At 58.5% G+C, this 15173-nt stretch overlaps 1 protein-coding gene across 4 annotated transcripts in view; it reads right to left on the reverse strand.

Moving 5' to 3' along the window:
- ZC3H3 (zinc finger CCCH-type containing 3) overlaps window positions 1–15173 on the reverse strand; it is a 108268-nt gene that overhangs the window by 90381 nt on the left and 2714 nt on the right. For 3 of the 4 annotated variants that reach the window (XM_063643650.1, XM_055287505.2, XM_063643649.1), the window contains exons 2-5: window positions 14391–14600; window positions 12617–13625; window positions 9233–10550; window positions 7453–7649 (exon numbers count right to left, since the gene is read on the reverse strand). In XM_063643650.1, coding sequence (XP_063499720.1) covers window positions 7453–7649; window positions 9233–10550; window positions 12617–12896 — 1795 coding nt within the window. In that variant the 5' untranslated portion in view covers window positions 12897–13625; window positions 14391–14600. Of the gene's footprint in view, window positions 1–7452; window positions 7650–9232; window positions 10551–12061; window positions 12198–12616; window positions 13626–14390; window positions 14601–15173 lie in introns of those variants that run through there. The other variant, XM_063643651.1, reaches the window with a different exon arrangement.

The following is a 15173-nucleotide window of genomic DNA, read 5'->3' on the forward strand; positions in this document are numbered from 1 at the left end:
CGCTAAGCATGGTGACTGCCCCACCTTCCTGCCCATGGCCTGCCCATGGGGCCTCCTGAGGGAGCGAGGCCCTCCCTTCAGCCCAGGTCCAGTCCTCTGGGAGCAGGGTGCTTCACCCACACCAGAAGTTGCCGCAGCCTGAGGCTCACGTGCACGCAGGGCAGCCAGGGTGCTCCCCACAGCACCTTCCTAACGGGCAGGACGGACAATAAGCAGGCAATTCCTGCAGTACAAAACACGAGGCAGGAGGAAGGAATGCCCACGGTGGCGGGGCAGCTGGCACGTGATCTTGGAGGAGCTGGCCTGGCAGAATGGACCATGGCCCACCTCACAGACTCCCGAATGAGGAGAGCAAACTGTGCACACCTAAGGGTAGGGGACGGGCCTGGCCAGAGGTTGGGCCTGGTTGGAGCAAGCCGGGCCTTCGATGGGGGGCAGGGCCAGTCGAGAGAAAGCGGTTGGGTTTTTCCCATGCACTGGAACCCACAGGCTGCACTGGTCACCGGGAGAAGCCACTGGGGACAGAGGGGCAGAGGGGCAGGGGGCCATCACACTCCCAAGCTGGTGCCTGCTCAGTGACATCCCATAAGCATCTGTGGCCAAACAGTGCAAAGCCACAGCGCGGGCTGGGTGCGGAATCCACCCAGGCCTATGATGCCAGGGCTGCGTGGCAAACCACCCCTTCTCCAAGGCACCGGGAGGCAACACAGACAGGATCATGTGCATAGGGAGGACCCGAGGACACAGGAGGGCCCCAGGGACCTCTGAGGACTCAAAGGGGTCACATGAACAGCCGTCAAGGCAGGCCCTTCTGAGACCCAGCAGTCAGGAGGCAGCGTTTGAGGAAATGTCGCACCACAGTCAGGGGGAGACCCCACACACGACTGGGCGGGCGGCCAGGGCTCTGGGGAGACTGCCTTTGGCTTCACCAGGGCTAGAGGGTGAGACCCAGTATCCAGAGAGCGCTGTGTGCCTGAGGGACCCCAGACCCTCAGGTCCCACTTGGGTCCCGCTCTGGGGCCACGACAACCACCTGGTGGCAGGGAGGGGCTGAGGGCCAACAGCTCACACGGGGTCTCCCTAAGCACTTCCTCAGAGAAACTCGGACGCAGGGAATGGGCATCCCTTCTCTGGCTGGTGTCACCAGGTGCCAGGGCTTCCCCGCCTGGGTGACTCTCAAGGAATGGGCATCCAGGCCCCAAAAGAGTCACCTAGGCGGGGAAGCCCTGGCACCTGGTGACACCAGCCAGAGAAGGGTCCAAGACCCACGTCCGCCCTTTCTGCCAGTGACCTGGGGTGAGTGGAGACTCCACTTCTCGTCTGCGAATGCTGACAGAAGTCCCTCCACACCTCGGGGCGGGCACGGCAGACTGAGGGACGGGTAGGAATCACTCTCCGTGTGTGCAGCAAGCTCTGAGCCAGAGGCAGATGCCCGGCCTGGCTCTTGTTAAAGCCTGGGCAGCCGGCAGGCCTCGACCCAGCCTGGTTGTCCACACGAGACCACCACGCAAGCCAGGCCCTTTCTGTCCACCACAGGTGTGACCAGGACCTGCCAGGCCCGCACCCTCACCCAGCACACTGGCGACAAGTCTGGGAAGACGGCTGCTTCCCAGGAAGGGCCCTGGGCTCATTCCAGGCCATGGGGGAAGGGGCCAGGCCACCGGCATGCATCCACCATCCTGGGTGGGTGAAGCAGAGGGGCCCTCCCACGCTAGCAGATGACGACACCACTGCCTACCCACCTACCATGACTTTTCCTTGGCATGAAACAGCAGACGTTTCCATGTGGCTGGTAGGAGTCCCATCACCTCCTGCCACCAAGAAGCTCCCCAGCCTGGGCACAGGGTGGTGGGTGGGAGAGCAGGCCTCACTCCTGGCCCGGCCTGGAGTGTACAGCCTGGACAGCATCCCTCTGCACAGGCCGGCCAGGCTTAGGGAGTCATGCCTGTCATCTCAGGGTGGCCAAGCACAGCGACGGGCCCCAGGAGGATGTATCATGAAGCTGGCCCCACATCCCCTGCACCAGAGGGAGAGCCTGGCCACAGTGCTCAGCTGTGTGTACTGTGAACGCTGTACTGGAGAGCACTAATTGCCACAGTTACTTGAGTGGCAAACAGGACACCATTTTTCAGACTCCGAAAAGGCTTTCATCTCTTCTGCCCTAATGCCCCCTCTAGCATCGGTCCACCAGAGACAGATCAACCCAGGCAGGTCTCTACTGCAGCCTCCAGCAAACGCTACTCGCCCAGGCCACCCTTCTGGGGCTGTCTTCTATCTTTTTTTTTTTTTTTGAGACAGGGTCTCATTCTGTCACCCAGGCTGCAGTGCAGTGGTGCAATCTCGGCTCACCAGAGCCTCCACCTCCCAGACGTAAGCAATCCTCTCACCTCAGCCTCCCGAGTAGCTGGGACTACAGGCGTGTGCCACCACGCCCGGCTAATTCTTGCTTTTTTTGTAGAGATGGGGTTTTGCCACGTTGCCCAGGCTGGTCTTGAGCTCCAGGGTTCAAGTAATCACCTGCCTCAGCCTCCCAAAGTGTTGGGATTCCAGGCATGAGCCTCGGCGCCCTGCCAGTGTCTCACATCCTCATCCCCCAGCTGCCAACAGACCCATCCCCAGGAGAAAAGGGAAGGAAGAAACGGAAGGCAAGAGGCACACTAACAGCAGAGGGAGAGACCCCAGGAATCCCCTGCCCCGCCCCCAGCCGAGGTCTGACTCCAGGCCCAGAGGACTTCTGAGGGCCGAGAGGGGCGGGGAGGGGCGGGGAGGGGCGGGGAGGGGCGGAGAGGCACCGAAGAGTCAGGCTGGAACCTTCCTAACAGTCTCAGTCCCCAGGCGGGAGCGGCCACACTGCTGCTGAACAATGCACTTTTGAATTCAATTAAAGCTATTATCTGTTGTGCCAAATAAATTGTGTACAGCATATATCCTGCAGCACTTTACACCTCCAGGCTCATTATTCCCTAACTGTTTCCTCCTGTTTATGCCTCTCAAATTAAATTGCTGATAATATGCGCCAAAATAAAAAATGAACGCACCTTGTCCCAAGAAAATTGATTCTCCCTTTTCCTGAACTGGCGATGGCCAGGTTTTATATACTCTGTTCTTGGTGATCATTAGTAATTCAATTTTCTTTTTATTAGCTCCCTTATCTGCTGAGCAATATAGTGGCAGGGCTGACCTCTTTCGCACGGGTAAATGTTTAAAATCTTTTCCCTGATTAATTTTGCCAGTTAAGAAAAAGAGGAGAAATGGCCCGGCTCTTAGCCATCACAATGAATAAAGCTTAATGTTGATTGTGATGGAATTTCTAATGCCAGGGAAATTGATTGAACGCAGCAATTACGCTGCAATAGTAACTCAGGGGAGATGGGATCGCTTTCTCCTGGCCGTAGCCTTTTGGTTATTTAAAATAATCCAATTTGCAAGGATAATTATGTATTAGCGTTTCATCTGCCACTTGAAATGAACAGGGGAGTTTCGATACTGGCCCAGCATTAGCAGGTTATTGCTGCAAATTACTTGATATCTGCTTTCTTTCACATAAAAAGGAAATTAGGCGATCAATTACCAAAAAAGGGGGGACGGAGGGGATAAGAGGGACAAGCATGCCCTCTGCTGGCCACTGGGCCGCACAGCAAGGCTGAAGTGCGGCAGGGGAGGGAGGCGGCAGCACGGCTGCCTAGCAGCTTTCAGAAGCCCCTGTCCCTGGTGCAGGAGCCCACGGGGCAGTCGTCCCCAGCTGGACACTGGGACACTGCCGTCTCCTTGAAGAGGAGAGGTGGAGCTGGAACTAAGCTTTTGCTGGGCAGAAAATGGGGAAAGAAAACTCCAAAGAGCCAAATGAAGGAGCAGCCCCACCTGGTGGCCCCATCCACAGCCCACACAACCCCAGCATCCAGGAAGGAACGCCCCGGCCGATGGAGGCCTTTGCCACCCAGGAGGGCTGAGGGAAGGCTTGGGAAGGGCTCACTGGCTCACCAGAGCGCCGCAGCGTTAAACGAAACAAAGCTGGGCCCTGCCCAGAAGCCCACCTGGCCAGGGCAGAGGATGGGCAGGCCTCAGTTCTTAGGCAGGCAGGGAGGGAGATGGTGGGCCTCAGCAGATGCCCTGGCCATGCCCATCTCCCCTGCGGCCAGCTTAGAGTCTCACAGTGGCTGTCTCTGGGGTCAGCCGCCTGAGTGACCAGGCCAGGATGCAGGCTCGGCCTCTCACCTCCGCGCACATCTCCACGGGCTCCCTGCCCGCTTGAAAGCATGCGGACTCCGCTCCTTGGCCTGGCGTCAATGGCTTCACGCACAGGCCCTCCTGACTCTGCCCACTCAGGCCTGCCAGACACCCCGGGGCCCTGGACCCTCCCCTCCCAGGGTCCTCCCCTGTCCCTTCCTGGCTTCCCAACGTAACCAGAACCAACCCCCCGTTCCCTCCTGTGGCCTACAAGACCCTTTCCCGGGACCTGGTCTCTCTGCCCTGATGGTTCCATCCCCTCCAAGCCACACTCCCAGATGGTGAACTGGCCCCACAGCCTCCTTGAGCTCCTTCCCACTTCCACCTCAGCCTACAGAGCTGAGCCCTATTCGCTCCTCTCTGCTCAGGTCACCTCCTCAGAGAAGCCCTCCCACTCGCCTACCACCTCTCTGGAGCTGGCCCTGTGCTATCCCCCTGCCTGTTCCTCAAAAGGCATTTTCCACCCAGAAGCACCTTCCTGGCTGATGTACAAGCACTCCAGTGGCTCCCTGTCTCCACCACTGGAAGGCGGCTCCAGCCTCACCATCTCTTCACCTTCACTGCAGTATCCCCTGGAGCCGGCAGGCTGCCAGGCACAGTGACTCAACCGCACTTGCCAGTTGGGCCAGTGGTGGGCAAGTGAGTAGGACGCCTTCCCCACCCCTTCCTCACACAGGACCCTCTCCTCTCACTCCATGCAGTCACCACACTGGTCTTTTTTTTTTTTTTTTTTTGAGACAAAATGTCACTCTATCACCCAGGCTGGAGTGCAATGGCATGATCTCGGCTCACTGCAACCTCTGCCTCCTGGGTTCAAGTGATTCTCCTGCCTCAGCCTCCCGAATAGATGGGATTACAGGCACTCGCCACCACACCCGGCTAATTTTTGTATTTTTAGTAGAGATGGAGTTTTGCCATGTTGCCAAGGCTGGTCTTGAACTCCTGACCTCAGGTGATCCACACGCCTCGGCCTCCCAATGTGCTGGGATTACAGGTGTGAGCCACCACGCCCAGACTCATGTTGGTCTTTAACTATGAGTTTGGCTGGGCACAGTGGCTCACACCTGTAATCCCAGCACTTTAAGAGACTAAGGCAGGAGGATCACTTGAGCCCAGAAGTTCAAGACCAGCCTAGGCAACAAAGCAAGACCCTGTCCCTACAAAAAAATTAAAAATTAGCCAGGCACAGTGACATGCACCTGTAGTCCCAGCTGTTCAGCAGGGTCACTTGAGCCCAGGAGGTTGAGCCGTGACTGCACCACTCTACTCCAGCCTGGGAGGGAAGCAGAGCCCTGTTTCTAAAAACAAAAGATGAGGTCAATTATGCCCTTCCCCCTCATGAGGCAGGACCGCAGCAGCCCCTCAGCTGTGCACTCCGAAATGGTCAGCCGGTGAAGCTGGTGGCCTCCCAAGCCCACTCTTCCCGGCAGGAGTCCAGGGGGTGCCAAGCAAGGTCCCACCAGCAGTAAGGAACCTCCCCCATCCCCTGCCTAGGCCCCACTCTACTAGAGGCCTGAAGAGGGAGCAGGCCAGGTGAGCAGGGCTGAACCTGCACCCAGTGGGGAACCTCTCACCCCAACCACCACGCCATCTGCAAGCCTTGGCCTCCTAGGGCTCAGCAGCCCCTGCTGGCCTCCCAGAGCTGGACACCTCCCCAACCCTTCCTCCCCAAGTGACCAGGGGGTACTGCCAACTGTCCAAGCCACCCCTACTATCCACTCCCAGACAAGCCCATGACCTAACCGCCATCCGGCCACCTCACCGTGGCCACCAGTGACCTCATAGATCTCTGCTTGCTCCCTGTCACCAAGATGAAATCCACATGTGTCCTGGTGTACAGCAGGTGTCGGCTAATGGGGGACAACTGACCAGCGCCAGCAGCCTCACTTCCTCCCACCCCACTGTGCTGCGACACCCGGCTGCATTGCCCCATTCAGCCCTCCACCTGGGACCCAAAGCCCTGCCCTCCCGTGGCAGCCCCCACACAGCTCTTGGGTCTGCCCAGGCCCAGCTCCTTCCAGAGCCTTCTGAAGCCTCCCTAGATGACAGTATGCTTGGCTGGGTTTCTTTTCTCTTTTTTTTTGAGACAGAGTCTCGTTCTGTCGCCCAGACTGGAATGCAATGGCGCGATCTCGGCTCACTGTAACCACCCAGGCTTGAGCCTGGCTAATTTTTGAATTTTTGGTAGAGACGGGGTTTTGCCGTGTTGCCCAGGCTGGTCTTGAACTCCTGGCCTCAAGTGATCCTCCCACCTTGGCCTCCCAAAGAGCTGGGATTACAGCCATGAGCAATCGCGCCCAGCCTTGGCTAGATTTCTGAGCATCAGTTCCCAGTTGGAGTGCCCAGGTCCAAGCCTGCTCAATCCCCAACGCCCCACCTTCTCCAGATGTCACAGACACGAGCTTGGGAAGCCACTGCCCTAACGTGCCCAGGGGAGCCACAGAGACACACAGGACCAGGTGCACACAGACGAACGTGGCTCCACGCTGACCCCCACAGTGTCTGGGGGGTGCCACACCCAAGGGCTCTAGACCCTCACCACATACCCCCAACCATGTGCCCGCCTGGAGGCCGCTCCCCCAGTGTGTCCTGGCACCATCACTGCAGTGGGGGTCAACTTCAAAGGGGCTACGCCCCACAACCTGCAGGCCGGGGCCTTCCCAGGCCACCACAAGGGCTCTGAGGGGCTCAGACCAGTTCTCTCCAGGCGTGACTGGGCACACTCAGAGTGGTACGGCGGGAGACCAGACCAATTCTTTCAGGCCACTCAAAAAACTCACACAGTAACATGTGACACTCAGAAAGGGCAGGGCAGGTAGACCTGCAGCCTCAGCCAGCTGAGTACAGAAAGGCACTGGAGGAGGCAGAGGCCTGGGGGTGCTCAGCGCAGCACAAGCAAGGGCTTCGCCCCTGCCTAAGGGCTCAGCAGCTGCTGCCCTCTCCTCCCTCAGGAGGGACGCAGCTAGGTACATACCAAGGGACACACAGAAGAGGCCACAGCGCCTGCCCAGCAGCACATCCCACACCCAGACTGCAGGGGGCAGCACCTGGGCCCTCTCCTCTACCTGCCAGCCCACCACCACCCACTGTCTGCCAGGCAGTGCCCTCCCAGCCAGGGCCTCTAACAGCATGAGGCGGGGAAGGTGCCCATGGCTCCTAACGGGCCAGCATATCCCATGCAGGCATGCCCAGCCCCAGTGCCCAGCACCCCTGCTCCCAGCATACCTTCCTTGGTGGGGAGGTGGGCCCGGCTCGGTGGCAGGCGGCACAGTCGGTGCGTGGTGACCTGTACCAGGCCCTTGTTGGGGGTTTTCTTCAGGACAGGGCTGCTCTTCCCCCTGAGGGCCTGTCTCCGCCGGAGGCTGAGGTGGCTCTTGGCGGTGGTGGCAGGTGAGGTGCTGCTTTTCTTGTCTCCAGGAAGGCTGTGGAGACAAAATACAGGCAGTTCTCAACAAGCCCTGGGGGTTCTGCCCACCCACCCTTCCTCACCAGCACCCGAGGAGCGTGCGAGCAGCTCCTGAAGGCCAGGACCAGGCCACAGGGAGTCCTTTCTGGACCCTGCCTCCCTCAACCCATGGCGGCCCTGCCCACCCTCCACAGCCAGGCTGAGGCGGCAGGCTTGGATCCACAATCCCAGATGACCCCAGAACTAGGGCAGGCTGCCATGCTCCCAGGGAGAGCAGAGGGGCCTCAGTGCTCCGTCCCCACCTGCATGTCCACCCCTCCCCATCTGCCCAGGCCAAAGGGGCCTCAGCATGGGGCAAAGAGACAGGCCAACATCCCTGAGGAGAGCAGCCACCGACCCCACGTGGCCTTCCGAGCCCCTCAGTAAGGGGGCGGCTTCTCCACGCTCCCTCTCCACACTTCCTGGACAGAGGGAGCTGCCAGCATGGTTTAGAGCAGAGTTGCCACCGAGAAACAGCCAGGAGCGGGAGCCAGGTGCCCATGCGCCTCAAGACGGCACCTATCTGGGGGACAAGGGCCAGAGAGAATGAGCTACACGAGCCAGCAACCTAGACCAGACGGCAGCGGCGCACAGCAAGGAAGTGCCTTCCGAGACAGTGCGCGCCACCGTGTCTGATGACGAAGGCAGGACCTCCGCCCTCTGCCCAGCAGGTGCAGCCACCACCTTAGCTGCCAACCTGATGGAGTCCCTGAACCCAGACCAAGCACTGTGCCATGACACCATCTCTGAGTCTCATCACAAGTCCGCAAGGATAGAGGCCGGGAGAGACGTGCGCCAAGCAAGCACGTGACTCCGCCTGGCTGCCTGGCCAAGGCGGCTGGGACCTAACACCAGTCTGCTCACCCTGGGACCAAAGGCCAACTGCAGCCTTAGCACTCCGTGAGAGAGGCCACAGAGCCCAAAGCCAGGAACGCCCAAGGAGGCTCCCGCCTACCAACAGACCCCGGCCCCTGCCCACTCAGCCCAGCTGGAGCAGCCTCAGCCTGGGGGCCAGCAAAGGCCAGGCCTCCTGGAGCCCAAGCCCTAGACACAGGGCATGCAGGAAAGACCAGGCACCCCTGGCAGGGCCCAGAGCCCTGGTCCACCTCCCAGCACAGACCCACGGCCGGCAGGTCCAGGCCAGGGGCAGACACACTGCTCTCACTGTCTCACCATCCCCCTGGGACACACGGACCCTGGGCTGGTCCCTGGGAGCTACTCCCGCTGCGCCTGGCCTGGCACAAAGCCTTCCGTCTGTGAACACTGTGCAACTGGAATGGAAGCTGCCCCCAGCGAGCTGCTTGTCTCTCACCGGCAGGAGAAAGGACGGGCTTGCCAGCAGTGTGAGGGACGGGAAACCTGCCCCCCAAGTCTATGCTGGCCAGGGCCCCGGCCCCAGGCAAGTGCAAACCACCACAGCAGCACTTCCTGCCTCATTTCTTGCTGGAAACGTGAACCCAACTGCAGGCAAAGCTCCGAGCTCAGCAGATCCATTAGGGGTGCCAAACAAACCCCCCTCACAGCCCCTCACACTCTACCGCAGCCGGCCGGGATGCCCACCTTGTGCTGCCCCGCCTCCGGATGATCTTAGTGCGGCTCTTCACTTTGTAAGCCGAGAGCGGGGTCTCCCCAGAGAGGGGCTTCAAGCCACTGAGTCCTACTGCTGGTCTGTCCCCCGACGGGGACCTAGACAGGACTGGGGAGAGCTGGGAGGCATGGTCCTTGCTGCCGGCCTCCGACTGCCAACGGAAGGAGGAAGAGGAGGAGGCAGAGGGGCTGGAGGCCTTCCACTTGTACTTGCTGGGGGCAGACCCTGGCTTGGAGGACGTGGCTGGCTTCCTGGGCCTGGGCTCTGGGTCAGCTATGAGCTGCGGCTTCTCCATCTTGTCTGCTGTGCCGGCAGAGGCCTTGCACACATTCTCTGCAGCCACTCTGGGACTGAGGGCCCTCCGAGCAGCGCGGGGACTCTTCGCGGAGGCAGCCACCCATTTGTAGTTGTTTTTCCGGAACTTGTTAGTTCGACAGGTCACAACCAGCGAGGCCTCCCGGGCCTGCCTGGGTCCTGAGGCCGGTCTGGCGGGGCCCCCCACTGAGCCAGACGGAACTGGCTGATCTGCGTGGCCAGCATCTACTCTCCTGTCCCCAAGGAGCTGTGGAGCACAGCTGGCCACGGAATGAGAACCCAGCTTCCGGCCCAGGGCCACGCCAGTGCGTGGGGGCAGAGCGGAGGATGGGAAGCTCGCCTTGACGGTGATCACACTCTCACTGACCGTCCGGCGGAGCTCCCGGGGGCCGTCGCCCACACTGCCCACTGACGTCAGCACCCTGGGCTTACCAGCTTCCTTCTGGCAGACCAGAAGAGGATCTTCCACACTGCAGGTCCCCCTGGCTCTTGCTGGCCTCGAGGGCTGCAGCTGTCCCCGAGGGGGCTCACCTTCACCTTCCCGGGGCCTTTGGTCACTCCAGGGGGTGTCCTCATATTCTTCCAAAGAGCCCCGCTGGGCCCCTGAGGCACTAGCAGAGCCAGACTTTGATGGCGGTTTAACTTTGATGACCACGTTCTGACCTTGACTGAGCTGGACCTGTCTCTCAAGGACATGCTGCTGCGGGACAGGAGCCTGGCCCCCCCGGGCCCCGTGCAACGGCTGCACAGCATGGTCGGCAGGTGGGTCTGAGGGTCCCGGGGGCCGATTCACGAGGGAGTATTTCTTGCGCCACGAAGGCCCATGGTGTGAGGAGTAGCCCCTCCGGCTTGGACGAGGGTAGCGGGCACTGAAGGCTCTGCCACTGTGGTAAGTGGGTGGCTGCCACCCAGAAGCTGCTGGGGTACCAGGGGCCGGGGCATTGCCGTGGAGAGTTTTGTAGTCATCAATCAGACCTGAGAAGACAGAACCACAGGCTCAGTTAGCCAGAGGGTAACCGCAGTAATGAAGACTACCCTGGAAGGGCATCAGCTGGCAAGATACCCCCGGATCCCACCTCACTTCTGAGCCCCTGCCAGTCTCAGGAGGGACAGCCCCCAGAGCCTGGGACTCACTGACAACTCAGCCTGCATCACCTGGGCCTGTCGCTTCTATGAGCCTTTTCTCCATCAGCTCCACTTCAATCCTACTTCTGCCTGCTTAACACAGAAATGAACCATGTGGTGTAACAACCCTTATTTGCTGGTCTACTGAATCCACAATCATTTGATGAGATGTATCACTCAGTCTGAAGAGAATTGCACTGATCCCCTCTGCACTGTTTGAATCAGAGGGGACAAGTGGCCACACAGGCCCTCTGGCTTGCCTACAGATGGAAAGGAGTCACTCCACTGAGCGTAACAGAACTGACACTCTTGAGGACCCCACACCTGACAACAGGAAAAAAGAATACTAGGAGCAGAGGCCATTGCCCCGCCAGATTCATAGTCTTCCCTGCAGAAGGGAAGATAGCAATGGGCTAGAGTCCTACTGCAGTGAACTGACACAACCACAGGACTTTCCGAATAAGTCCTTGGATAGCTATCCCGGTGCAGGAGGGCCAGGAACACAGGCAAGGGCAGCAGCAGCCAGCCTCCCAGTTATCAGCATTCCCCCACCACAGGCCCTGCCCCCGGGGGCACAGAAAGCCACATCCAGACGTGGTGACACCCCAGAGCAGGTGTGATGGGAGCCCAAGAAGTGTCCCCAAGTGGGAGGCAGCCCACCTGGCCTCTTATCCACACACGATTTCCCAATCCTTAAGTCTTCCCTTTGTGAGAGTAAAAGCAAAAAGGATTTTTAATTTTTAAAGTTTTTTTTGTTTGCTTGGTTTTGGTTTTTTATTTGAGATGTGGTTTTTCTCTGTTGCCCAGGCTGGAGTGCAGTGGCCCAATCACGGCTCACTGCAGCGGGGACCTCCTGGGCACAAGCGAACCTTCCACCTCTGAGTAGCTGGGACTACAGGCACAAGCCACCATGCCCATCTCACTTTTTAAAATTTTTCTGTAGAGACCGGGTCTTGTCATGTTGCCCAGGATGGTCTCAAACTCCTGGGCTCAATCCATCCTCCTGCCACAGCCTCCCAAAGTGCTGGGATTACAGGTGTGGGCCACTGCGTCCGAACATGGATTTTTTTTTTTTAAGTTTAGAAGGACCAATTTGGGTTTTTTAATGTTTAAGTGTGGAAGCTGAAGCCTATTGAGTCTGCGCCTGGAATGGCAAGGGGAGTGTGACTGTTCGGAGAAAAGGGGCATCAAAACCAGGCGATGAGGCTGAGAACGGTGGCTCACGCCTGTAATCCCAGCACTTTGGGAGGCCGAGGCGGGTGGATCACCTGAGGTCGGGAGTTAGAGACCATCCTGGCCAACATGGTGAAACCCCGTCTCTACTCAAAATACAAAAATTAGCCAGGTGTTCTGGCGCCTACCTGTAATCCCACCTACTCCGGAGGCTGAGGCAGGAGAATCGCCCGAACCCGGGATGAGGAGGTTGCAGTGAGCCGAGATCGCGTCACCGCACCCCAGCCTGGGTGACAGAGCAAGACTCTGTCTCAAAAAAACAAAACAAAACAGGCGTCAAGGAAGGAACCCGCGTGCGCCCGGAGCCTGCTTTGCCGAAATGAGCCATGAACCAGTCCCAGCCCCGCAGTGGGGCGCGGGGAGCGAGGGGGGGCGCCGGGGGACGCTACAGCCCGTGGTAGTGGGGAGAGCCGCCGCCTCCCGCGGGTTACTAAGCGACGGCCCTGTCTCCACCCTCTGCAGCCCCCGCAGGGCCGGCACCACTCCCTCGACAAAGCTGGAGCTGGGGACTGACCCGGGCCCTGAGCTGGCCCACAAGTCCTGGCGGACCCTACCGTCCCCCACCCCAGCCGCCACCCAGAACACGCGGGCGGTGAGCGATCCCTTCGAGGAGGGGGCCGGGGACCCGCCGCGAGGTGAGGGGGAAAGAAGGGGACTCGCGTCCCGGCCCTGGCCGGACCTACCCTGCAGTAGGCGGATCTGCCGCCGTAATATCTCCTTTTCCTCCATCTCCCGAGTCCGCGACGCCCGGCCAGGCCCCCGCGACGTCATCGCTACGCGACCTTTTTCCCCCGGGCGGGGCGGAGCCGCCGGGAGCAGGCCCGGATGTCTGCCGGCCGCCGAGGACCTGCCGTCGCCCTGGCAACGGCAACGGGGAGGCGGAGCCGCGCACGCGCAGAGCGAGGCGGGGACGTCACTAGTGAGCGCCGGGAAGTGGCCTGGTCGCGGCTGGGAAGGGGCCATTCGGGCTCTGGGAGGCCGCGCGGGCCCAGCTTGTGCAGTCTAGGATCGCGTCCCCTTGGGAGACTTGGCGAGGGGCGAGATCTGGGGCCCTCCCAGCCCATACCGCAGTTCCTTCCCACAGTCTCTGCGTTTCATTTCGCCCCGGTTGAGTGTTGGGAGGGGTCTACGGGGGGACCCATGGGAAAAGAGCCAGTTAACAGTTACTCTTGACCCAGGAGGGTCTGTGAAACCTCTTACTGTGGCCAGAGGAGAAGACATCGGAGAGCAAGGTTCCCTGGATAGACATGTTGAACCTCTGAAGACATGAAAGCTTTTGGTTCGTCAGTGGAAACATGTACAAGTGTAAACCTCTGTGCGCTGTTGGCGGGAATGTAAATGGCGCAGCACCGCAGAAAACGATGGAGATTCCACGGAAGGTAAAAAGTAGAACCACCGGCTATCAGGGCGATCTGTCTGCGACACCTGTCATCCCATTGATCGCCAGGGTTGATTCGGCTGATCTGGCTGGCTAGGCGGGTGTCCCCTTCCTTCCTCACTGCTTCATGTGCGTCCCTCCCGAAACTGCAGCTCAGTTGAAGAGGACGACCATACCCAATAGAGGAGCTGGGCTCCCCTGGTAGAACCTCCAAACAAGCTCTCAAGGTCCATTTGTAGGAGAACGTAGGGTAGTGAAGCTTCCAAGATTCCAGACACATCCAAATGAGGCGCTGCATGTGGCAATCTGCCTTTCTAGGAGAAAACAAAAATGGAACTACCATATGATCCAGCAACCCTACTTCTGGCTATATTCCCAAAAGAATGGAAATCAGAGACTCAAACATATTTGTGCCCCCGTGTTCACTGCAGCATTTTTCCCAATAGTGAAAAGACGGAAACAACCCAAGTGTCCACGGGTGGATGGAAGGATAAACAAAATGTGGTCCATACAAACAATGAAATATTTTTCAGCCTTAAAATGGAAGGAAATTCGGCCGGGCGCGGTGGCTCACACCTGTAATCCTAGCATTTTGGGAGGCTGAGGCGGGCAGATCATGAAGTCAGGAGTTTGAGACCAGCATGGTCAACATGGTGAAACCCCGTCTCTGCTAAAAATACAAGAAATTAGCCAGGTGTGGTGGCGCGCACCTGTAGTCCCAGCTACTCAGGAGGCTGAGGCAGAAGAATCACTTGAACCCGGGAGGCAGAGGTTGCAGTGAGCAAAGATCAAGCCACTGCACTCCAGCCTGGGCGACAGAGCTAGACTTTGTCTCAAAAAAAATACAAGAAAGAAATGAAAAAAAGAAGGAAATTCTAACACAGGATACACCATGGATAAACTGTTAGGCAACAGGGGTACCTTAATGGCGCCGGTTCCGCGTTCTTCTCCCCTCCTTGACCAGGCACTGTCTGAACCCGCCAAAGGAGGACCAATCAGAAAGAAGCATCTCCCGCCTTCCCTTGGGCCCGCCCCTAGCCCAATCCACGTAGGCCCAAGGGATATAAAACTCAGCACACCAGCAGCCCTCTCTCTCTTGTCTTCTTTCTCCTTGCATGGTGCCGCTCGATACCTCCAATAAAGATCTCTTGACCGCAACCGGTGTAGTTTGGTCTCTGCCCAGCCCCTTTCATAAACCTCGAAAACACTGTGCTTTGTAAAATAAGCAAGTCACTAAAAGACAAATCTTGTGTGATTCCACTTCCATGAAGTATCTAGAATACAGATTCCTAGAGACAGAAGGTAGATTAGTGGTTCAGTGGCTGGGATAAGGAGGAATGGAGAAATGTTGCTTAATGGGTGTAGGGTTTCTGTTTGGAGTGATGAAAAAGTTTCGGAAGTAGTGGTGATGGTTACACAAAATTATGACAGTAATAATGCCACTGAATTGTACACTTTAAAATGGCTAGGCTGGGCTGGGCGCAGTGGCTTATGCCTGTAATCCCAGCACTTCGGGAGGACGAGGCGGGCGGATCACAAGGTCAGGAGATGGAGACCATCCTGGCTAACACGGTGAAAACCCGCCTCTACTAAAAATACAAAAATTAGCTGGGCTTTGTGGTGGGCGCCTGTAGTCCCAGTTACTCGGGAGGCTGAGACAGGAGGCTGGCGGAATGAGACCCTTTTTTTTTGGAGGGGGACTGCAAAGCCCTTCTTAAGGTTCTGTACCGGCACTTTGGGAGGCCGAGGTGAGTGGATCACCTGAGGTCAAGAGTTAGAGACCAGCCTGACCAACATGGTGAAACCCTGTCTCTATTAAAAATACAAAAATTAGCTGGATGTGGTGGGGGGGCGCCTGTAAT

Source organism: Symphalangus syndactylus, chromosome 7 (genome assembly GCF_028878055.3).
Source record: "Symphalangus syndactylus isolate Jambi chromosome 7, NHGRI_mSymSyn1-v2.1_pri, whole genome shotgun sequence".
NCBI classification, from domain to species: Eukaryota; Metazoa; Chordata; class Mammalia; order Primates; family Hylobatidae; genus Symphalangus; species Symphalangus syndactylus.